A 22997-nucleotide genomic window follows, 5' to 3' on the forward strand; every position below is an offset into this window, starting at 1 on the left:
AGAAGTATTTTTGAAATCAAAATTAGGCCTCATGCTTTTTTTGTTTTTATGATCGTTTATTACATGTTCGTTTAATATTAAAATTTCATAATTTGCAACCACAGCATAGATAAACCTTCAATGGGCTTTAAACGAATCGGAAACTGAGATTATAAGAAGTCATATCAACCCAAGAGTCATTCTCAAGAATATATTCGGTTACGCCAAATCGCGAACTACGTTTCCCATGATCCACTTCGGAGGAGCGACCGTATACAGGAGGAAGCGGAAACAAAAGAGGTTTCACAAAAACACAAACACATCCCCGGCTGTCGAAGTCTCAGGGAATAATCAACAGCCGTTGACTTCGCCAGCAATAAATTCAACTAAAGAGCGAGTCGACGTGAGTTCAGGAGCAAACTGCATCAGTCAACATGGCACTGAAAAGAATACAGAAGGTAAATCTGACTGACTAGTTGTGGTTGCCAGCTAATTGTAGCTGGCCCACCAGAAGCTAACGTAAGAGTTAATTTCAACAAAATGGCTTATTAACAACGATTTTGACACTATCCCTGCATTAAAGTGACTTCTGGCTAACTTTGTAACGTTTTGGGAAATAATTTGTATGCTGACACCTCCCAGAACAAATACAGCGGCCAATGACAACTTCAAAGTTCTGTGCTAGCTCGCTAGCAATTTAGCTAGCTTAGTAACTACCCTGGCTGCTTCCATGCCAGTCTGTCACTGTTGTTGAGGCTGCCACTCTGCGTGTTCTCCAGCTTGTCTAAGCAACCGGACAACAGCCCTGTCATACTACTTGTACTTGTCCTCGTGGCGGTAGACAATTAAAAAATCTGCAGTGACCAGAAAAGTTACTCGTGAACACATACTGCCGTTCATCTCTAACCGTGGCTCAGTTTATTGCTATCATAGCCCTGCTAGTTAGCTAGTGCTGTCAGGGAATGTGCAGGAGAAGAAACGTAAAGAAAGGATGTGTGTATGTGGTGAGGTGCACTGTGAAAACTGATGCAGGCCAACTTCCCTATGGAGCTAATACATTTAGCCACACCCAAACCACTGTGCATCCTCTACCCAGTTGATGTTGCTGATGTTTGTAAATTAGTGACATAACAAATTGATAGTGGACTTTTTCATATTTACAACCTTGGAGTACCTTGCCATATTTTACCTTGATTTGTAAATGCTTAGTATTAACCTTTTCCATCGTGGTGGAGAGCACACGTCAAAGCCACTTTTTGTCAATGTTTATGCTGTTATCTGATATCTATCTTTGAAATACTTATGTGGTTAACATGAAAGGAAGTCTTTAGTCTAATAGTTTGTGTAATAGAGAAACAAAACTGTGTGGATAAATATAATCGGCATTAGTCACAAAGAGGGGTGTCGCTTACAGAAACTCAAACTTCAATCAACAGGAATACCAAGAGAAAACATCCCGTTGGTGCCCACACAGTTTTCACTGAAGTAAATCAGTGCCCGAATAACTAACCTTTGTTACCTATTTCTGCTTCATTGAGCAGGAGCTGCATGACCTGCAGAGAGACCCTCCAGCACAGTGCTCTGCTGGACCAGTGGGCGATGACTGTGAGTAACGCTACACATGCACATTTCATGTCACTATTTCTCACGCATCGCATACTAAAATGTCTTTGAGCGGTAATGTGGTCATTTACCGAGGCGCATACTGAAGTACATTTGAGCAGTGATGCGACCTCTTCGCTTAGTAAAAGAAGTGAATGAACTACACAGTCAGTGAATCTTTGAACTCAAATACATCCATCGTGCACCAGCAGCTCTGTAAAAAATCTTCAGAATGAACAGGAACTACAATTCAGGTATAAACCTTTTTATATGCAGCAACAACTTGGTCAAAACTTAAACAGGAATGACTATTTCTGTATATAATGTATATAGTATATAGATCGGCCCCATTGTCACCATACCCGATCCAGCTATTTGAGTCAGTATTGGCCTGATATCCGATACCGCTGCAGTTGGATTAGTTCCATTTTGAATGGTCCAGGGGGAAAGCGGCGATTCCTGAAGTCATCGACAACTTTGTCTCAGTCTCACTTAAGGTGGACTGACCTTTTAAGGTGGACCAGCTATTGTAAGTTTAGTGACAAATCGAGTTTTGCGCAGCTTTAAAAACAAACAAAACACAAATGCCGTCATATACGGTATACCCCGGTGAAATGTTAGGAAGGTATAAGAAATAGATACCGCCTGATCCTGACAGGCATAAGGCGCTGGGTGTCGGATCCATGGAAAAGAGACTTCTTAAAGCTAATAGAAAGTTAGTTAATCCCATCAGTTGTCTATATATGATCCGATCGCCAATGAATACAAGCCTATGATGGCTGATGAACATTTGTCTGTGACGTGTACAGCTGATATTTTCCTGTGTCTCTTTTTTTCTCCCTTAATTGCTTTTAGTGTTTCATTGGCAGGCGACCATAATGGGTCCGGTGAGTATCACAACATCACTTAAGGCTTTCAGTCCTCTCATACGGACTCTACTGTACTACATTAGTAAAGAAGTTTTGCATCTCCCCATATAACTCTGGCTCAATGCACTTACGTTTGTTTTCTAATATTTGTTAAGCATTATTAGCAAATACAGATTGTCAGATAAAGGAGACTTTGAAAGAACGATGTACTGTAATCTGTAATATTTGTGACAAGATACAATACTGTTGACAAGTTGACATGTTGGGCACAGTGAATGTAAAAAGTGACGCCTGTGAGTAAGAACAGGTTGAACACATGACTACAGAACTAAACATCTCTAGCCTCTCAGATAGATTCTGCAGTAGGGATCAATATTGCTGATGTTCATTATTTTGAAATTGAAACATTCTCTAATGGAAGCTGTGTAACGAAGTCCAGTTAGCAAATTAGCTTAACCTTGTGTTATCAAATAGCCGGCTTGCTTTTAACTGGAATTGATCACTATGGTAACTACTGGGATCTCCGAAGGTGAGCTGTCATCAGTAGGGTAAGAAAATATCTAAACACTGAGTATCCCAGTATTATGATTTGTGATATCGTATCGATTCTCAAAAACACTATTAATTCTCATATGAACAAAGACTTGTGGCTCAGATTGCACAAAAAGTAGTGCTGGAGGTTACAGGACTGTGATAAATGAAAACGCAGATCCTGCTATTCTGATTGCATTAATAAAAGAAAACTTAGATTAACTCAGATTTTCTGCATATGGGGGTGTATTCTTTATACTATGACAGTTTTCCTAAATGTTGTTTGAATAAATCCTAACATGTTTCCTTGCTGACAGTATTGAATCCTAACCCCTGTATAGTGATACGTGCCGTATCGGCAGATTCTTAAGTATACACAGCCTCATCAGACAGGTTGGAAACAAACCAACAGATTATCTACACCTCTTTATTTGGAAGGCCTACACTTACTTATTGTCATAGTATAGTGGTCATTTTATTAGTTGTTAGGTCTAGGGGCTTTAATTACCTCTACGCCTTAAAGCTGCACCAGCTGGCCACAATCTAAAGCGGTTCTGTGCTGATTGTCAGTCATTTGGGTCCTGCTGAACACTTTTTCTGTCTTTTTGTCAGGGTGACAGTCCTTACCAAGGAGGAGTTTTCTTTCTCACAATCCACTTCCCCACCGACTACCCATTCAAGCCACCAAAGGTAAGAGCTGGTTGGTTACTCAAAGCCTCGGCCTGACATGCTCTTGAATTTATTGTAGTCGTTGTGCAGTCAGGAAGCCCTCTGGTCCTAGAAACGTCTCCTGTCTCATACGTTTGGTAAGGGATTATACCTGACAAGTTCTACATCCATCATAGTAATGGACGCTTGTTCTGAGGCAGTACTCGCGCAGAGGGTGCTTTTCTTCCAGAATCCATTATGAAACATACAATCTTAGAGGGTATTATCAAACCTATAGCATGACCTCTTGCTTAAAAACTGCCATATGTCATCAAATTGAGAAAATAGAATTTGTTCATATGTCAGTCATTTTGATCTTGCGTGTCCCAATGCCATACTACAGGCCGATTCTTAGCAGGTCTTGAGTATGCACACTGTTCTCCCACACTTAGACCCTATTTACACTTGGTTTTAGGACGAGTCTCGGGCTATCGGATCACAAATGGACAACGCTAATTACATGTGTAAACGCTTTGTGATCCGATCATTCAAACCATTTGCAGAAGTGGACTGGGATGCATTTGACCACATGTCTTTTGAACACTACTGGTCCTGAAGCGCTCCTGACAAGGACGTAACAGGAAAACATGATATGATCTACTTTTAGTTTGTGTTGACAGCAATTCTGCACCCAACTGTCCTCCCTACATTCAGCAGTGGTACCGTCATGTAGAACAGGGTCAGTACTGTAAACAGCACTGGAGCCACGTTTTGGACTGAACCTCTTGCTACAAGGCAAACACTAGTACAGTATCTGTAACAGCAGGGTCTGAAGACGAGTTGTTTCCTCACCTGTTGCTTCTAGCTCATGAAGAACGCTTCAGAATATCAACAGAGTGGAATCAGGCACTAGAAATACGGAGTATATCATGTAACCTTAATCCCTCACTAGTTCAAATTCAGGAATTACTTTTTAAGAAATGATTTTGATTAATAAAAGGAAAAGCTATCGGCCATGGTGGCAGGTGACCTGAAATGCACATCTACCGTTGTATTTCCTCCGCTGTGTGGTGGTGCGTCTTCTCTGCTCATACACGCTCATGCGTGTCACTGTTTCTTTTTACAGGTAGCCTTTACAACTAAGATTTATCACCCAAATATAAACAGCAATGGGAGCATCTGTTTGGACATTCTACGGTCTCAGTGGTCTCCAGCACTAACGGTGTCTAAAGGTAACTGCAGTCTCTTTGTCGCTCAGTGTGTCAACTATAACTGCAACACTACTGCACCATGTCAGTTTTTCATCTTATCTGTGTTTTATATTATTATTGGTTGTGAAGTCACCTGATGGAGTGACCTTTTGAAGGGTACCTGTAAAACTATGATTTTGAGACTTTATCTCAAATTCGGTCAAATTGCATTATTTGTAGTAATGTGTGCAATTTTTATTTTTTTGTACCACACTTTTTAAATCTCTTAAATCAAATCAAATCACTTTGGCTTCATTAGCATGACATGAACAACAATAAAGAACAATGTTGCCAAAGTATCAAAATTTTGAATATGATTCACTCACTCACTCAGTCATCACTCCTGGAGACTGCGAGTATGATCTATCTGGGGCAGGCTCATTTTAAACGTCCTTTATCTACATGCCAACTAATGTGATCTTTTAAATTCCTCTTCCTTCCAGTTTTATTGTCCATATGTTCATTGCTTTGTGATCCAAACCCAGACGACCCCTTAGTTCCAGACATAGCACACATGTACAAGAACGACAAAGACAAGTGAGTACGCACTCTGGCTCAAGTGGTGCTTTATTGTCCACTAATATCAATGTGAACAATGTGTGTAGCTGATGGTGTCAGAGCTTATCATCCACTCACTTCACTCTCTTCTTTTCTCTCCTCAGATACAACAAACTAGCAAAAGATTGGACACAAAAGTACGCCATGTAAAGAAAAGAAGAAAAGATGGAGAAAAACATGCTGAGATTTATTCTTTTTCCTTCCTTTTCTGAAGTCACAACACACTGTAAATTAGAGTCTGGAATCATTAAGTAATCGTGGGTAACTTCCATCAGACTGAAGTGTCATTAACATCATTATTAATCTGAGAACATGACATTTACATTCTTTGTTTTTTGAAGGGAGCAGAGTTTTACCAGAGCAGATGAGAAAGATTGCCTGTAGTCATGTCGTGGAGACCGTGACATTTCAAAGTTTGCCGTTATTGCTTTTGCATCAAGCACATTTTATTTCTAACACAAGTTTATTACAAGTTGCTATACAGCATTTTTGAAGTCAAATTAGTGGACTGTAGGACATAACGTATGCCATTCAACAACAAGCCTTTTTTTTAGAGGAGCGGAGTGCAGCAGGGTAGCATACATGTTAGACAAGCGGCTCCATAACTGGAGAAGCCCGGAGTCCCTGCTGCGCCCAGCGAGGAACACAGACAACCATGGAGTTGTGGGAGGGTGAATGCCAAATATGTAAGCCCTCATTCTGACACACGTCATGTCGGTGAAGGAGTTTTTTTTTTTATTAGTTATTTTGCATCTTGTAGCAGATAAATTGAAATGAAACAATGTAATTTTGCAGTTACCCTGAAAATGAGATCAATGACAAGTAACATATTACGGTGGTCTTCTTCTTCCTGTTATTAATTGTATAGTATTAAAATCATCTGGAAGATTTCATTTAAATTAGAGTTATCACAATGCCAATGTCATGGAGATGATGTACTGTGTTCCCATGAGAATAGCAGTGATGTTGGCGTTACACAGGCACAAAGATCACGTTCTGAACCCAATCAAAGCTGAACCTGAGGGTTGAATGTGTTCTTGTGTTTGACCTGCAACTGTCTCTATATCTATCTTTGCTGTTGAGATGGTGGAAATCAAATGTTCTGCTCCTGTGTACTCAGAAGCCTGTGTGGCACCTTTTGTACTGAATTAAAGAATGGTACAGTTTTTATCACAGAGCTTAATGTTGATTTTGTTCTGTTGACATATTGCTATTATTATGTGATATGGTTGTAATCAAAGGGCTCCACAGTGGCAACCAGAACTTTGCCTTTTGGTTGCCATAGTGGGTGACCACTTATGAACATATAAAAAATAGGGATGCACACCAAAATCTATACATTTTATTATTTGTTGCATTAGTGAGATTTGGACTTTGCTGTCATGTTTAAAACTGGAATGCTGCACAGGTTCCGAATTGTCCGACACACAGAAAATTGATCAGGGATCAATAAGGGAATCCATAAAGAACTAGACCGATAAGCAGAATTGATAATACCATCTGTAGCAATAAAACCTATTCAAGCCCCATCGTGTGTCGGTGCGTTTACTCGCATACAAGCACTGGAGCTCCAAGCAATGCAAGCGTGCAGCTCTCAACTGCAGGAAGAGGTGGAGGCTGTGAGAGCTGGCCCATTCGCAAGATATTCATTACTGAGCTGATGTATAACGGCATAGTATTATAATCACTCAAAATATGAAAATAGCAACTATTTTCAATTACAGCAACCAAAAGCTGATTCCTGTGTGCCAGCCTGGCAACGTGCTCAGCATTGAATTGTAGCCTACACCTCCAGTTTCTCTCTGCCAGAATACTACGTGTGTGTGTGTGTGTGTGTGTGTGTGTGTGTGTGTGTGGTGCTTTCATTAAACCCAAATGAGTTCAAGAATATGTAACATTTTAGCAACTGACAAGGTCTGGACCTCGGGTTATAAATCAGGGACCACCAGCAGGCCCTTATCATGTTGATTGGTGTTGTGGCTTATAGTGCACATTCAGAAACACATTTCAGTTAGATTCGCACAAATTGCTCACACTAAGCCTGGAAATCTCAGGGCTTTGCCTGGTTGTCAATATTCAGGCACAGCCTTTGCTCAAAATAGGGAATAGGGAATACTATTGTTTTTCATGCACGACAGTACAGGCTCTGAAACGTCAGAGCAGTGAGCATTACCAACACACAATGTGGCTGAACAGTCACTGTAAAACTATGTATCACCCACATACAGCTGAATGTCAGTGAGTACAGAAATTGTGTATTTACAATAAATATCATGGCCTATTCAATCATCTCTCAAGAATGAATACACAAGCTCTTACTGTTAGGAGACTTTGATAAGTCTACAGCCAGTCTGTACTGACATGTTAGTAGAGTAGTATTTGTGTATTAGGGTGTGAGAATATGATATTACTGTGTGTTATGAGTGCTGGCCTCTTACATGCTGCCTTTGGAGTCTTTTTGCTGCTTTTGGTAATTATATTGCATCTATTTTTCCCATGAACAAGACCAGGCAAAGAGGGCAACTGCCTCTAAGGGCCACTGAGGGCCCCGTGTGGCACATGTTTGTATTAGTTTTATATGCACAATAAAAACAGAAATATAAAGGGCCTTAAGGTAATTACATCTTGAAGCCATGTCTTGTAGATGGACCCTGTGTCAAAATAACTGCTTAGTACTATTATTATTATTGCTTACATGGTGCATATTCTCTACTGTGTAATTTGTGTTAAATCAAATGACCACATCTGACACAAAGCAAACCTGGGGTTTTTCCAGTTCAGTGAATTGTCAGTGGGTTAATCCAGCCCTTATAATAACAATAACCTCATACCTGGTTGTATTCAAAGACTTATCAGAGTTCCCAGATTAAAGGTTGCATATTGTAGAAAGTGAGACATTCATGTCTTTTTTGATTATAAAGAAGGTCTAAGTTTGCTTTATGCTCAAGGTACAACACTTAAAGTTTTTCTTTGACTCGCTTGCTCCGCTCTTAAAACACCGGCACAAAGTATGTTGTCAACACGTCACCTGTCGACTTTAAATGATGTCAGATTCTGGAGGATATGTTGTCTCTGATTTGTTAAAAATCGATTAGAGATGAGGCAATGTCCTCTGTGCAGCAGATATAAGAAAGAGGGTCAAAGTTCAAGATGCTATTTTATGAGAAAGTAGAATGTCCCAACTGAACATATTCTGCATACAATGCTTCAGACTTTGTAAGGGCAGCTGCTGTATAAGTAAAAAGAAAAAGTATGCAATTTGGAAAGCAGCTAGTGAGTCTGCAGATGCACAAGACCTATCAGAGCAGAGTGTGTTTCTCCTGGAGGTGGGCTCAGAGAGACAGGCACGATAACAGAGCGTTACAGACTGATAGAGAATACAGGTATATCCAGACAGACACTCTTGGAAGTGATTTTTTAACTCTAAAGCATGTAAACATGTTCTAGAAGAAACCCTGAAACACAAATATGAACCTAAAGATGAGCATATGTCTCCTTTAAATTATATACCGTATTACAGACAATTGAGCGGATACCCGTCCTCACTGTATAAAGTGGCTATTATGAGACAGGATGATGTTTTGCAAGTGTAAAACTACAGAGTTGTGTTTTGTAACAATAATAAAGCTCAAGCAGACAGAAATGTATGGAAACAATATAGCCAACAGCAAACACATGACAATGGCACCCTGTGTTGCCCACAGATTTAACAAGAAACAATGTATCTGCTCTATTGTCACAACGTCTCAATTTGTTGTGGACAAAGAGAGTGTTCATGTGGTGGTAAGTAAAGGTATTATAGAGGACCAAATTCCTAATGGTTGACTGGTGTATATGGTCTGCAAGTGTTTCCTTTACATTCAGGGATATACAACTTACCACACAAAATGAGAAGATTTAATATAAAATATATTTTTTAAAGCGATTTGTTGGGTGGATGCACAGTAAAACTTGAACAAAATAGTGCTAAAATGTATTGAGATTTAGATGGACTACATGACGTCCAACAACAAAAAGCTGTGCTTGTAACATCCGCGCTACATCCTGCTAAACCACGCCCATCTGGGTGATTTGACCTTTTCCCACAATCCACCGGGGGACACGAAAGGCGCCTTTTGCAGCCCATACATGTCAACAAGGAGGAGGGGAAGACGAGGCTCATCTTCTGTTAAATACATCTAATGCGTGAATATATAACACACTGGTTTTGTGGGACGATACGTGTGTCTTGCATTCTTCTGTTTAACGTCCTTTAAAGTGTATTACTACCGACATGGCTCCGTTCAGCCTTGTGACAGCAAGCGTTAGCTGGTTGGCTAAGTCCTTCAGTGTTTTCTCCAGCACAAGCACCCTGGCAAGGTAGCTAACCTTAAGTTACTTCACTGTGTTAGCTAACGTTAGCTGAACTTGTGTTAGCAAGCTAGCATTAGCTTGCCCTCTTTGCAATTCGCATAGCCTACTGTAAGCACGTTTTTTATCATTAGAAATGAGATTTCACTTAAACGGAAATGGTTGGAAAGGGTATCCTAGCATGTGCTAACGTTAATATTAGGATAGGTTAAAGTTAGCGTTAAATATAGGACGTGCGAAATAACGCTACTCTATGACCCTCAGACAACTAGGTTCGGTTATCCTCGTATTGTTGAACAACCAGACACGTTTTGACGTGTTAATTTAAATACCAATTCCCTTTTATTATGGTGGTAGGGCTTTGGGTTTGAGGAGCTTTTAGGATGATGATATCTAACAGGAAGGTAGGGAGTTTGTGTGTTAATGGGGAAGACGGCTAGGTTCAAAATGGATTCATCACACTGAAAGGAATGCACGTGTGGTTAGTAGAGGTTGGAGCTGTAAAAAGGCCTTTCTTTATCAGGTGCAGCAGTTTTAGTGCTGTCATTCTTTTTTATGCTGGGGTATAAGTTGAAGCCATAACATACCGATGGTCCACTACTAAGCAATACTTAACGTGAATAAAACAGAGGGTCTGTTAGATATATGCTAAATGAATGAATGAGCAAAAAGTGATGGTTAGAGCTGCAACTAAAATGTATTTATATTTTCACTTAATCTGACGATTATATCTTTGTGTAATTGATTGATTATGTAGTCTTTGAAATGTCAAGTAACAGTAAAAACTAGAAGCTAGAACTGGAGTTTGTTTTCTTCATTATTTTTCCTTGAAAAAAACGAACATTATCAAAATAGTTTATATTAATAGTTTTTTTGTCAAACAACTGATAGAAGAATTGCCCAATCGTTTCTGCCGTAGAAATGTTCACGGTAGTGTGTTGTGTTACTCTTGAGTTGGTACCATTAAAGCACCACTAAGTTACCAGATTCTTGAATTAAGTTTTGTGTAAAGTTCTCTCCATTAGAAATAATGGATGCCAGGATTGTCTCCGCATTATGTCATATTTTTATATATATATATATATATTTATATATATATATATATGCGTGTGTGCCTGCATGCTGTAGGTGTACCAGTGTCCTTCCAGCTGCATACGTCAACCCAGTGAGATGTCTGACCTCTCAGGCCAGTGGGCCCCCAAAGAGACCTCTGAATGGTTACCTGAGATATGTTCTGCAACAGCAGCCGGTCATAACCAGACACAACCCAGGTATATCTGCAACACGTTTAGATGGCAGCTTAACTTATTGATTTCATGAACGAGCCGCGCTGACACAACAGCTCGTAGTACTATAAGCTAGGCTGGACACACATATTCGAGTATTTGTTCAGTGGGTAGGTATTTTTATTCAATAACAAATAATAATACAAATGATACTGTAGAATAACGGTATCCTTAAAAATGAATGCCTTTAAATAAACCGAGTCATGTCATGGAGACGAGCCAAGCCAGAACTCCCTGCCACCATTGCTTGTGAGGGATGGGGCACCACTCACACATGGATGTGTGTTTCATGACTCGAGTCCGTGCTGCCTGCCAACAGAGAGCTTAATGCACATCTCTGATATCCGTGTGGAAGAAGCTTATTATAATCATTGAAATGTCATTTCAGAGCACATGGCTGAGCTAGATCAGTCTGAGAGTTCAAGGACTCAAATGCTTCAGTTCTATTGTTAATAAACATCTTTGAATTGTTGCCCTCAGAAATCAAATCAGTGGATATCATCAGGAGAATCGCCCAGCAGTGGAGAACCATGAGCCCAGAACAGAAACAGGTACATTTTACTTTACGTGTTAAACACAATTTACTGAATTCCTTTTATTCAAGTTTTTATCTGTGCAGACATTGTAGTAAGGCAATGGCTGCAAGTGGTAAATCATCTCTCATTTATCTTCTGTTTTCATACAGTCTCTCCACATATGGGGTTTCGTCAGTCTGTTGTGACCAAAGTTCTGGTTGGTCTCTGTCACCCTTGTAGCCTTTTCAGGAAGCCTCTCTTCAGGCCAGGGAGCAGTTTAAGGTGGACCTCCAGCACTACCAGGCCCAGCTGACCCCAGCACAGGTCCAGCAACAAGCCCTGGAGAAGAGGCAGAGGATGGCCAAAAGGAAGGCCATCCGCAAAAAGAGGGTAAGAGAGACGGTAGATGTGGAACAGGGAAAGGACGAGGTTGTCTAGAGCTTGCAGACTGATTTTCATTTATGTGCTCTTAGAAACACATCTTAGACTTGCTATTCAAACTATCTAGAAGTTTGAGTTTGCTGACAATCTGAGTACTAAACCATATTCCATCTACTGTTGTTCAACAATACATATGCACGTGTGTGTGTGTGTGTGATCCAGGAGTTGACCAACCTGGGGAAGCCCAAGCGTCCTCGCTCTCCGTTCAACATCTTCATGTCGGAGCACTTTGTGGAAGCCAGAGGAACCACCACACAGGTCGGTAACCACAGCTCCATCACATGACATTTAACGAGATATTCAGGGGGAGTAATGTTGATGCATGGACTGGTCTGGCATTACAGTTTGTACTGAAATGAACAGAATCTGTTGTTTTCACCGACTTTCTCTTGTTCAGAATGTTTTACACGTGGACATTCTAAAGTGACCTTTCTCTACGGGGAGAAAAACACTTGTTTCTACTGAAATCAACTTAAAAGAGAGTCAAATATTACTTCATGTAAAAGTAACATTCTCTTCACTGTATCAATGCATCATGGCTGCCAATTTACATAGAGGTTTGATTTTATTGTTATGAGTATTTGTCTGATGGTAGTTTTTAGGAAACCGCTCCAGCAGCTCCCTTTATTGGATAGTTGATGGAGACAGAACACTAGGACATGCAGCAAAGGTCCCCGGCTGGAATACATATGATTATGTGCTTGTATTGCAAAAAAGAAGGACCATTGCTGAGCACAACAGTCGTTGATATGTTTCTGCCAATGTGGTTGATTCAGGCAAAGATGAAGTCACTGTTGGAGGACTGGAAGAATCTGTTCGGTCATCAGAAACAGGTTGGCCAAACAATCATTACACGTCTTTATTGTTCTAGGTATAAGGCCACCACATGTGAAACAAGAGATCCAGTGTTGTACAGTGTCCAGATCTCCTCTGTTTGTTCCACACGGCAGGTCTACATGCAGCTGGCAGAGGACGACAAAATTCGCTATAAGAATGAGATGAAGTTGTGGGAGGACCACATGATGGAGATCGGACGAGAAGACCTGATCCGAGAGCAGACCCTGTCCACCAAGAAAAAACCTGCTGCAAAACGTTTGGCGGCCAAGACGGGGCCAAAGAAGGCTAAAGCAGTAAAGAAGGCCACGGCCACAGGGAAGTCCAAAACAAGCAGGAAGACAGCAAAGAGTAGCTCTGTGAAAACTGCCAGGACTACTAAGAAGACATAAGACGTGTTCATCTACTAGAGTCAAAAGGGAAAGAAGAGCTTTCATGACAACTGAAACAGAAGTTGTGATGACCTAGGGCGGTGCTCTGCTTGGTTGTTTTCCTCTAATGTAAAATCCACAAAGTTCCCAGTTGTCATGAAGCTTCCTAGGTTCAGCAGGAAAAACCCTTTTACAGCATTCAGACAGATGAAGATGAATTCACAATAAATCATCACATCTGTTCAGTAAGAACTACACCAGATAAGCCCTCACACCAGGACCGTTACAAGGTGTCCAAATGATGATCTAGAGCGGGATAGTTCCAGAGAAACCTGAGGAAATGTAATGATTTCAGACGTTTATACCATACTATCTGCAAGGTTTCATAGCCCCGAGTGTAACCACAAGGTACCCGAGGAGTATAAAGGTTACTGTTGCAGTCTCAAAAACATCCACACATTTTCTATTTTTGGTATTTCATAGAGAGTATTAATGTCAAAAAGAAGTCTGGTGTTATTCTTAGTTTGCCTTGTCAACAAATCCATGAAAAGTCCTAAACCAACGATGTGTTAGTGCGTGTCTCCCAGGCCCAGTGCTTCTACTGAAGGCACGCATCTTTAGAAGCCCCCCACAGGCTCAGTAAGTTCCTAAGCCAGCTGGTCATTGTAGTTTTTAGTAAACAGGAGGAAATAGTTAATTTGTTGGTGATTCTTTCTACATCTGGTGCTCTAGTGATAAACCAGCGTGTTCATGAGGCGCAGCAGTGCGGCTCATTCATGTGTTTAAGTAGGTCTGAACAACAATGGAGCTCTATCACGTCGAGTACCACGGAGCAGGGAAGTCAGAAACTACCGACAGGCCAACGAATACTTTTTATTTGTTTTTCATATTTTCACAGGATTTGTTGACGATATTAAAACTAGAATGACAGCAGCCTTAAGCTGAGCAGAGTGCATGTCCCCGTGCACGTGTTTACAGACTCATCAATGCAACCTGACTGAATTATTTGTCTCATAGCTGCTGTTCCTGCAGCACAACCTCACACTGTGAAACACTGCTTTGTGTCATTTATGGCATAAGTAACATTACTGACTGACATTTTGTTTTATCGTTCCAGCCAAGCTTTATACGAGATGTTTTCTTGTTCCGTTAAAGCTGTTCTGGTCGATAATAGATCCGCCCCTTCATCCAACTCATTCTGTGGCACACCTTCCTTTCTGCTCGGTTCATGGTCCTAAAGTCCCCGATTGTTCTGCTCTTCGTGTTTGGGATGATTATGAAGATCGTACTCTCAGTATTGACAGATGCTTTTGCTTGTAGAATATATGTAGAGCTACCAGCGTTTACTACAGCGTGTTTTCTTTGTGCTGTGTATTTACTGAATAAAGATGTACATACACCTTTCTACAAAAGGACCTTTTATGATGACTTAAAAATACACACAAAAGCCACAAGTTTAAGAAGAACGCACAGACGGCACATTCTCTAGAGGCTCCATGTCCCACTTTTTACTGCTATGATTCTGCTGAAGTTCAATAAACGCTAATTTTGAGTGATTATCTGCACCACTTCAGATACTAAAGAATAAAGACTTAGAAGTCATTTACTAACTCCCCTTTTTATCATTTATAAGCAGTGCATAAATATGTAACAACTGATTTATAACTCACTAATGTAGTCGTAAGCAAAAACACGTGTTAATGTGTTTGTGTACATGATTGACAATATAGAAAAATGTTTTTACAGAAGTTATAGTTGACAAATACTGTACATTGAGACACACTAGGACTCATTAAATCTGCTTATGCTACATTATAGTAAGTTATAAAGCTTTTAGTAAAAGTTAGTTTGCTGCTTATTAATGCTAAATACTGGGACTTCAGTAAAATGTTACAATTTGTGTTCTCTTTGGTAATCCCGTCATTCATTTATATCGTACCACAAGAGTAAAAGAAAGTCTTGCTTCACTCACCTCTTCTGGGAGAAAGTTTCTGTTGCAGCATTATTAACAGTCAGTGACAACAGCATGCACTGAGCACACCCGTAGTACGTTTACTGTCTGGTAAGAATACGTCTTTAAAGAACAATGCTTGAAAGTGCTTTACACATAAGATACAGTAAAACAGATGTAAGATTACAATGTACAGCATATAACCATAATGAGATATCAGTATAGAAGACACACAAATGAAATAGAAATGAGTTCTAGAGGTGGTTGAGGGTGAGAGGATGGCGAGTAGGTGATTCCAGAGACACGGTCCCCTCTAGCATGGAGATCTGATCTGGAGCCATGAACAGACACGACCGACTGTACCAGCAGTCCAGCAAATCAACAGTCTCTTGCATCTGATTCCATTGAGAGGTCACAGAGATGGTTCTTATGTACTTCCACGGCAAAGCTGGACCGACATTTTAAAAAAAAATGGATGACCTGAAAGGACTTCCAGAAACTATAATGAAAAGATTTCGGCAATAGATGGAAGTTTGGAATCAGATATGTAGTTAATATAAAGACTTATCTATCAATGTTTTACTGTGCCAACTTCAGCCACTGGAGGTCAACAACATCTGGAAATACAGCTGCTGTTCAGGGTCGTCCTTCAATCACAGGATCGACGGTTCGAATCCCGGCTCCACTAGTCCATGTCGATGTGTCCCTGGCAGGACACTTAACCCCAAATTACTCCTGCAGGCTGTTCCTGTGGTCCATGAATGGGTATGAGGGATCAGAGAGTCCTGATGGGCAGGTGGCACCTTGCATGGTAGCGCCTGTCATCAGTGTGTGAATGGGTGAATGATGACATGTAGTGTTACAGCACTTTGAGTGGTCAGAAGACTAGAAAAGAGAAATACAAGTACAGTCTATCTACCGTTTAGTAGCTCTATGAAGCTCACGAGGTGAAGTGAGAAATTAAATGATGTTGAGGTAACAAAATGCAGGCTGACAAACAAGACAAACATCTAATAGTAATACTGAAGATACCATATCTAAGTTGGCTAAATGCAAAAGGGTTACAAATCCCAGCAGTACATCAGTTGTTGTTTTTAATTTGTATTAAACCAGACATTCTTTGAGATTACAACCTCTTTGAGGGAGAACTGGCCAAGATAGAACACCGTTACAAGGTTACAAAAATATAAAATAAAGCATGTTAAAAACAGACAAGGGACAACAGAAACATAATATAAAATCCAGCTTAGAATAGCAACAGCACTCTTCATTACACAGTCGTTTCTTAATCAGAGCTTTGCTTTGTGTTCTGACGGTTCCTCCGTGACCGAAATAGAACGCTGTTCTACCACGTGGTGACCAAACCCTGGTACCTGGTAGAGCCAACATCAGGATGGTGCCATCAGTGCAGCTACGGGTTGATCAGTCCACAACTGTACATTTACTTTGCACCATTTTGGTCTATTGAACAAATAACATGACAGACATGCTGAGAGGCGGGTCTCTGGGAATTAATAGAGGAGCACAGCTAGCTCGCGGTCAGACTGATACACTAACACGTACGACAGTTGAGTTATCAAAGCATCTCTAAGTCACAAATGCACTCCTCAGTGGTTTTGTTGTATGGAAGTCTGGAATTTCGGCCTTTGTCTCTGTTCAAAGAGGGCGTCGGCTGTCGATGTGATCGTCCTCCTTGATCTGTCCCAGGACGTCCACTCACTGGTGTGGAGCTGGGGGGTCTCTCGCTGGTGTTCGGTCATCAGAGAAATCAAAGCATAAACACGATAAAACAGGTTACTGAGGGTAACGTACATAGCTGCCTTAAAGAGGACCATCGGCCCTTTCCTCCACAGTGATCTGTTGGCGTGGTAACAAAACATCAGATCAGGAATCCTACAAAGAGTCTTTGAGCTCTGCGGGGTGAGAGGGGATCAGGGTCCTTGCTGTTGCGCTGCAGCTTGTCTCAGTAGAGCCTGGAAGTCAGGAGACAAGACCAGCTTGTGGTGGACGTTTCCCAACACCATCATGTCTCCGGTCCGACCGTCAGACAGACGCACCGACACCAGTTGCTGCAGACAGAGAGGAGAGATGGCCTCTGTATTAGCAGCTGTTTTACTACTGATGATGACTGATGATGCAACAGTTAAGTGTTCAGTATGGAAGAGAAATAAACAAAAGATAGACTGCATTTTCACACCAAAATATTTATTGATTAAATGTTAATCCTAATGAAACATTCTGTGATGTATTCAGAGTCAGCAGCTCACTGCAGTCTCTTCACAATAAAGGCTTAAAAGGCTCACTTATATGTCCTCCTACAAAATAAAAGGAAAAATCTACCTGTGTACTAATTATTTCAACAATAATGATTTAACTGAAATCATTTACAAATTTCAACAGTACTGGGAAGATATGTTCTTGGAGACGGGTTGATTTTTTTCTTGTGCGTCTGATAACAGGACTGTCAATAAAAAAATCTCATACGAGATCTTTCCAACAACACACACACTCTCGCAGCACCTGCAGGAAGGAGAATGCCGCTCCCTCAGAGACGTCCATGACGATGTGACCCAGCTTCAGCTCCACCTTTCCTGACTTCCTGATCTGCAGTTTACCCAGAAACCCCTCTGGGAGTTGTGAGAGCACAGGACAGCCCTCCTTCGCCGCAGCCTCCTGAGGACAGGCAGAGATACTCAACCTGTTACTAACTGGCTCGTACCAGCAGCTGATCGGCGGTGCAGTAATGAGGTGAATGGCTAGGTTAGTTTAGCTGGTTAGTTCCACGAGGTGTGTAGTGAAGGGAGTATAGCTGGGAATCCAGCCACACAATGCAGTTTAGTGTCAAGTACCAAAAACATATCTCCATCCTCCATTGTATTACCAGGGTGTAGGATTTGGTGGCATTGAGAGTGTCTCTGCTCACTCCTCCCTCTACAAGCAGGTAACAAGAGGTAGAACACTACGATCAGAGCAGTACTGCAACTACAACGGCCTTCGACGTGACAAACTAAACCAGAGATGAAAGTCTCTCTCTAGAGACAGTGTTTATCTGTTCTGGGCCACCGTAGAAACATGGAGGTGCAACACTGTGGACTCTCTATGTAGATATGAAGAGCTCATTCTAAACTAACAACAACACAAGGATTCTTAGTTTCAGCAGGTACACACTGATGGAAGCATAGTTATAATACATATATTATATTCCATTTCTGCCAATAGATCAGCAGCAAATGTTTAAAACCAGAACATGTTTGCCAAGAGGGTCGGTAATAACACAAACAACAAAAGGGGGCGTCCCTGAATGCAGCGGCATGAGTCGATGTTATGTGTTAAATATGAAATAGATGCAACCACACATGATCGAAAGCAGACATGTTGCCGAGGCAGCTCACGTGTGCTTGTAGATGTGCAGGCCTCTTGTCTTCAGGCTTGCCTTCCTTACTGGCAGCTTTCTCCGCCGAAGATCCCAAAGAGGGGTCGACCTTCTGCGCAGACTCTCTGCCCGGCATACTGTCAGGTAGCTGCATGAAGAAGAGCTCCTCTCTGCCAGACAGGCTGAGGTCCTGCAGCAGCTCTACCACGGACGGCTGCTCTGGTTTGGGCCGCTCTGTTCTGCTGTGGCCCGAGGGTCTGAACGGAGGGGGGTTCTCTGGACCTGCCAACATCACAACCACAAACACTTCAGCACAAATGGTTAGAAACGTTGACACGAGTGTCCGTCCTGAGTGAAATGAGCTCCCTGTTGACAGGCAGTGTGACAGCGTGAGAGGTGAGGCAGTAGACTGAGGTGGTGTTCTCACATGCTGTGCTGGCGGTCAGTGTGTGACACAGAGGCAGCTGGATGGGCTTCAGCCTGACATCGTTCCTCAGACCCGGGTCATCTATGAACTGTGGGTGCAACATATAACATTAGTTATTATGGTGGATGATGAAACTTTAGGGTCTGTCATTACAAACTAATGCTGTGCAGCTAAACGTTGAGCTGAGACTGTATTCCTGACAAACACATGAGACAGGAAACAGCCGGATTGAACTCCATAAAAAACAACCGTCAACTTCTCCTCTGTCCTCCAGGTTGAGGAAAAGACATTATCGTGTCAGTTGCAGGTGCAACTCCTGAAGGTTCATGTCCATGTTATTAATGTGAAATAAGAAACAATTACTTTGGAATAAAATACTGAGGAGACAGGTAGTCTGGGATCCCTGCTTTAGTGCATGACATGATGTTAAAGTCAATATTCTGATATTAACAATGGATCAAATGATGACCTCTAATGTGAAAGGGGTCACTCAGAGACAGATGTTCTTCTCAGGAGTCGGTGGAAAACAAACCACAGCTACAAGGAGAGAATACTGGGCTCACAATCATCAGGTGAACACAATGAATGCTAATGTTGCTTTGTGTCTGCTGCATGAATAAATTGGCAAACTACGAACAACACAACAACCACGAGGTAACAACAGGTAACATGTTGTGTTTTCAGCTTGTTGTGCTGCCCCCAAGTGGCCAAGAAAATAAATGCAGCTTTAAAGGACAGGTTCACACTTTTTAAAGTTCGTTCTGTCAGTATATCAGACAAGTCAGTATATCAGACAAGTCAGTATATCAGATATGTATATATATATCCAGCAGGGGTGTCCCTGATTAAGAACTGATATAGTCTAATCTGATTGGTCAGCTCTTTCCTACAGTGGACTGATCATTGATTCGTGTCTTTTTTTCTTGCTCATTGATCCTCTTCTTTTGAAGCTTTACTTATCTATAGGAAAATGAGTCGTAACACAAAGAGCATATTCTGTACAGACTGTGGAAGATTCCTACTTGATTTGACAAACTCAGACTGCTGAAGCCTCAAACAAACCTCAGAGGGTTAGGGTGAGAACAATGTTCACATGGGCACTGGACTAGTATTTTAAGACAGACTTGAAAAGTTGTGAATTTATACTTTAAGATCTAGCAGCTAGCAGGACGTACTCACATCATCCCTCTGTAGTTTATTGAGTATCTCATCATCCTCCTCCTCCGAGTCCTTCCTCTCTTTCTTCACAAGTTTGCACACGGGGGAGGTGGTGGAGTCTTGCAGGTCTGTAGCACCACGCCAGCCTGAACAGAGACACGGGAGGAAGTGCACCTGTAATGCTTCTGTGACAGACCTCTGGTGTGCATGCTCAAAGGATATTAGAAAAGGAAAAGAAAGAAGCAGCAGAAGCTGTGCACCTGTTTTGCGTACGGTGTCGGCAGGGCCCTGCTCAAAGATGGAGTGAGACTGGATCGTCTGAGGCCTCTCTCTCCTCCTCCCTCTGTTCTCTCTCCTCCTCTCCTCCCTCTGTCTTCTCTCCTTTTTTGGAGCCGAGTGGATCTCCTCCTTTAACCTTGGGAAGAATCGGACACAATGTTTATAATCGTCACACACTAGGTACCTACTGCAGGAAATGTGCAATGCTTCAAACTTTCATGGCTAAACAGAGGACTGGAATGATCTCACTGATGGACACGCACTCATCTTTGCTTTTCCTCACAGCGTGGACGTTTGGCTCAAAGGTTTTCTTTGGGGAAAAAAATAGAACAGAGAAGAAATATTAAATATTGTTAATACCACATATTTCTTAAATGGGATTCAAAACAAAGGTGATGCAAATACATGGTGTTATAAATCCTTTTCTAGCTGCCAGATTCAAACTGTTTCAATATTACAGGACTGTGACTTACCTTCTTTAATTGTGACCCTCCTATGAACACCTGCATTAAAGCAGCTACTAAATCAGATGAGTTTCTAACTGAAGTTGACCCCTGACCTCCTTTTGAAAGGAGGAAATGTGTTCCATCATGCTGTAAACAGCGTCACATTCTCCTTTTTTCCAGTATGACAGAATTGAACTGTTATGGCCTTGAAACAGGGTTCTCTGTGCAGCATCTTTCAGCAGAACACGGATTGATTTGGAGCCTTTAGTTGTGCAAACAGAGAACGTTTCAACATTTCTATATCTTTGTCAGAGTAAAAAAGATGGCTTTAACTGCCTTGAACAGTGGATCAGTCTGCTGGGGGTCTAATAGACTCTTTAAAACTGTAGGCACTATTACATAAACACAATCAAATTAAACTTTATTTTCATCTTAATTGATTGAATTGAATTCCTTGTTTTATTCCTTGTATGTAAAGGCCTTGTATTGGATTGTGTGCTTTAATATAATCATTACATGACGTATGTGTTCTGGGGGTATGCATTGCATGGTCCTAAAGTGTCAGCATGAGGAGGTAGAAGATGTGTGTCACGTGAAGTCCAGGCTACCAATGCTGTAACAGAACACACGGAAATGCCTCTCCTGTTTCATCCCTTTGGTGTGACGTTCCATACCTTCGTTTTTTTGAAGACTCCCCCTAGTGTTAGGTCCCTGGTTCTGAGCGACGTCAGTCTTCCAGGTTGAGCGGGAGAGGAGAGACTCCTGACCCGGCCTGGGAGTCCTCGGCCCGCTGTGAAGCTCAGCCCGGTGCCGCTGCCGGGAACACATGCTGCATCTCCAGAGTCGGTCATGTTGTGTTACCTGGCCCTCCGTCGGATATTCTGCAGAACGTTACATGTTTTTACTAGTGGCGGCAGATGGGGGGCGTTTCACATAACAGAACAGCCTGCTTTCATTGTGCACACAGCCTAAACAATGACGTTAACGTTACATTTTGAGACTGACGTAAGGCTTATCGTTATACCTACCGCTTTATCGCCAAAAACAGTTCCTAATCACACGCAGTCTGATCCCTGCGCGGGTCCACACCAAACAACAGACAACTTAACAACGACTTTATACTCCTCCATTTTGTTCGCAGTCGCGGCATCAAAACAGACTGCGCCAGAATGCAAAACTGCACCCTCAGAGGCCAAAATGTTTCCGTTTATGCAAACCAGAATACTATTAGTCGTGATATTCGGTATCGCTGCTACGCACAGTAGCCTATCCTTCCTGACGTTTGAACACAAACGAGTTCATCTTTGACACATCTCGGTCGTAAAACAGCGGAGTAACGTTTTCCCTGTGGGCGGTCGTTGCAGAGTCAAAACGTTAAAACTCTTCAACCAGTGACCACTTACCAGTTCCCTTTTGCCGCTTGTTTAACTTGTCCAGTTTAAAAGGACCGTGTTAATTTCCTTCCGTGCTGCGCTGCCATTGTTTCGCTTAAACTGCACTACACTGGTGCAACCACAAGATGGCGGTGTTTGTCTGCTCGTGTTTGAGGGTGTCCCGAGCCGACATTCTCCGCTCTTTAAATGCCATATTATACTATGGCATTTTGCAATTTCATGACATAATAAGCTTTGATATATATATATTTTTACTATTTATGACGTACTATACGATTACTTTTTTGATATCCTACATTTTCATGTAATATTACATACAATTTTATGACATATGATTATTTAAAAAAAACCTAATTATTTTTAACAATTTGAATGCATACTATGCTGACTTTTTATGATTCTTTAAATTAATTCTTGACATCCTTTTTATTGCATGCTATACTATGCCATTTTACATACCACACTATAAACAATTTTGTTATGATATACTATATTATACACTTTTTTCATGGCATAGCATACTATGACATTTTTACAACATTATTATGGTATTTAATTTTTTTATGATATTTTTTCTGTTTCTATAACATACTATACTGTGACATTTTTTTAATGACATACTATATAATTAATACTATATAAACATTTTTATTGCATGTTCTATGAGATTTGTAATGATATTTTTTACTATAACATGTTTATAAAACTACACAATGAAATTTTTATAACATACTA

The 22997-nt window shown here is 41.2% G+C and overlaps 3 protein-coding genes across 5 annotated transcripts; 2 read left to right on the top strand and 1 right to left on the bottom strand.

Moving 5' to 3' along the window:
* The first annotated feature begins 262 nt into the window (after positions 1–262).
* On the top strand, positions 263–6610 carry ube2d1b (ubiquitin-conjugating enzyme E2D 1b). Of its 2 annotated transcripts, none has more exons than XM_076092980.1 (7): positions 263–437; positions 1521–1584; positions 2437–2468; positions 3594–3671; positions 4756–4861; positions 5323–5416; positions 5542–6610. In XM_076092980.1, the coding sequence occupies exons 1-7, from the start codon at positions 414–416 to the stop codon at positions 5585–5587; spliced, it is 444 nt and encodes a 147-aa protein (XP_075949095.1). In that variant the 5' UTR covers positions 263–413; the 3' UTR covers positions 5588–6610. The 2 variants fall into 2 exon arrangements, with proteins under 2 accessions (XP_075949095.1, XP_075949096.1); XM_076092981.1 differs by having other exon boundaries at positions 337–382.
* A 2910-nt stretch (positions 6611–9520) lies between these two features.
* tfam (transcription factor A, mitochondrial) lies at positions 9521–14646 on the top strand. The gene is made up of 7 exons (XM_076092985.1): positions 9521–9796; positions 10916–11058; positions 11554–11624; positions 11829–11978; positions 12192–12287; positions 12806–12862; positions 12980–14646. The coding sequence occupies exons 1-7, from the start codon at positions 9711–9713 to the stop codon at positions 13253–13255; spliced, it is 879 nt and encodes a 292-aa protein (XP_075949100.1). The 5' UTR covers positions 9521–9710; the 3' UTR covers positions 13256–14646.
* Positions 14647–16262: 1616 nt separating this feature from the next.
* Positions 16263–22410, bottom strand: LOC142951445 (DNA-directed RNA polymerase III subunit RPC4). 2 transcript variants are annotated; one of them, XM_076092983.1, is made up of 9 exons: positions 22272–22410; positions 21543–21749; positions 20686–20732; positions 20404–20558; positions 20165–20289; positions 18986–19073; positions 18578–18840; positions 17706–17858; positions 16263–17254 (listed from the first exon to the last, which is right to left on the bottom strand). In XM_076092983.1, the coding sequence occupies exons 2-9, from the start codon at positions 21717–21719 to the stop codon at positions 17117–17119; spliced, it is 1146 nt and encodes a 381-aa protein (XP_075949098.1). In that variant the 5' UTR covers positions 21720–21749; positions 22272–22410; the 3' UTR covers positions 16263–17116. The 2 variants fall into 2 exon arrangements, with proteins under 2 accessions (XP_075949098.1, XP_075949099.1); XM_076092984.1 differs by lacking the exon at positions 22272–22410 and adding an exon at positions 21897–22051.
* Between the last annotated feature and the right edge of the window lie 587 nt (positions 22411–22997).

This window comes from Anarhichas minor, unplaced genomic scaffold (genome assembly GCF_050575085.1).
Source record: "Anarhichas minor isolate MPS153535 unplaced genomic scaffold, ASM5057508v1 ptg000017l, whole genome shotgun sequence".
Lineage (NCBI taxonomy): Eukaryota > Metazoa > Chordata > Actinopteri > Perciformes > Anarhichadidae > Anarhichas > Anarhichas minor.

Excerpts from the sequence above, each read along its gene's own strand:
- ube2d1b (XM_076092980.1), top strand. The coding sequence starts at position 414 with ATGGCACTGAAAAGAATACAGAAG. Across the intron at positions 1,585-2,436 it reads TGGACCAGTGGGCGATGACT|TGTTTCATTGGCAGGCGACC; the intron begins GTGAGTAACGCT and ends AATTGCTTTTAG. Across the intron at positions 5,417-5,541 it reads TACAAGAACGACAAAGACAA|ATACAACAAACTAGCAAAAG; the intron begins GTGAGTACGCAC and ends TTCTCTCCTCAG.
- tfam (XM_076092985.1), top strand. The coding sequence starts at position 9,711 with ATGGCTCCGTTCAGCCTTGTGACAGCAAGCGTTAGCTGGTTGGCTAAG. Across the intron at positions 9,797-10,915 it reads AGCACAAGCACCCTGGCAAG|GTGTACCAGTGTCCTTCCAG; the intron begins GTAGCTAACCTT and ends TGCATGCTGTAG. Across the intron at positions 12,288-12,805 it reads CCAGAGGAACCACCACACAG|GCAAAGATGAAGTCACTGTT; the intron begins GTCGGTAACCAC and ends TGGTTGATTCAG.
- LOC142951445 (XM_076092983.1), bottom strand. The coding sequence starts at position 21,719 with ATGACCGACTCTGGAGATGCAGCATGTGTTCCCGGCAGCGGCACCGGG. Across the intron at positions 20,733-21,542 it reads GAGTCTTCAAAAAAACGAAG|AAAACCTTTGAGCCAAACGT; the intron begins GTATGGAACGTC and ends TTTTCCCCAAAG. Across the intron at positions 20,290-20,403 it reads CGACACCGTACGCAAAACAG|GCTGGCGTGGTGCTACAGAC; the intron begins GTGCACAGCTTC and ends GTCTCTGTTCAG.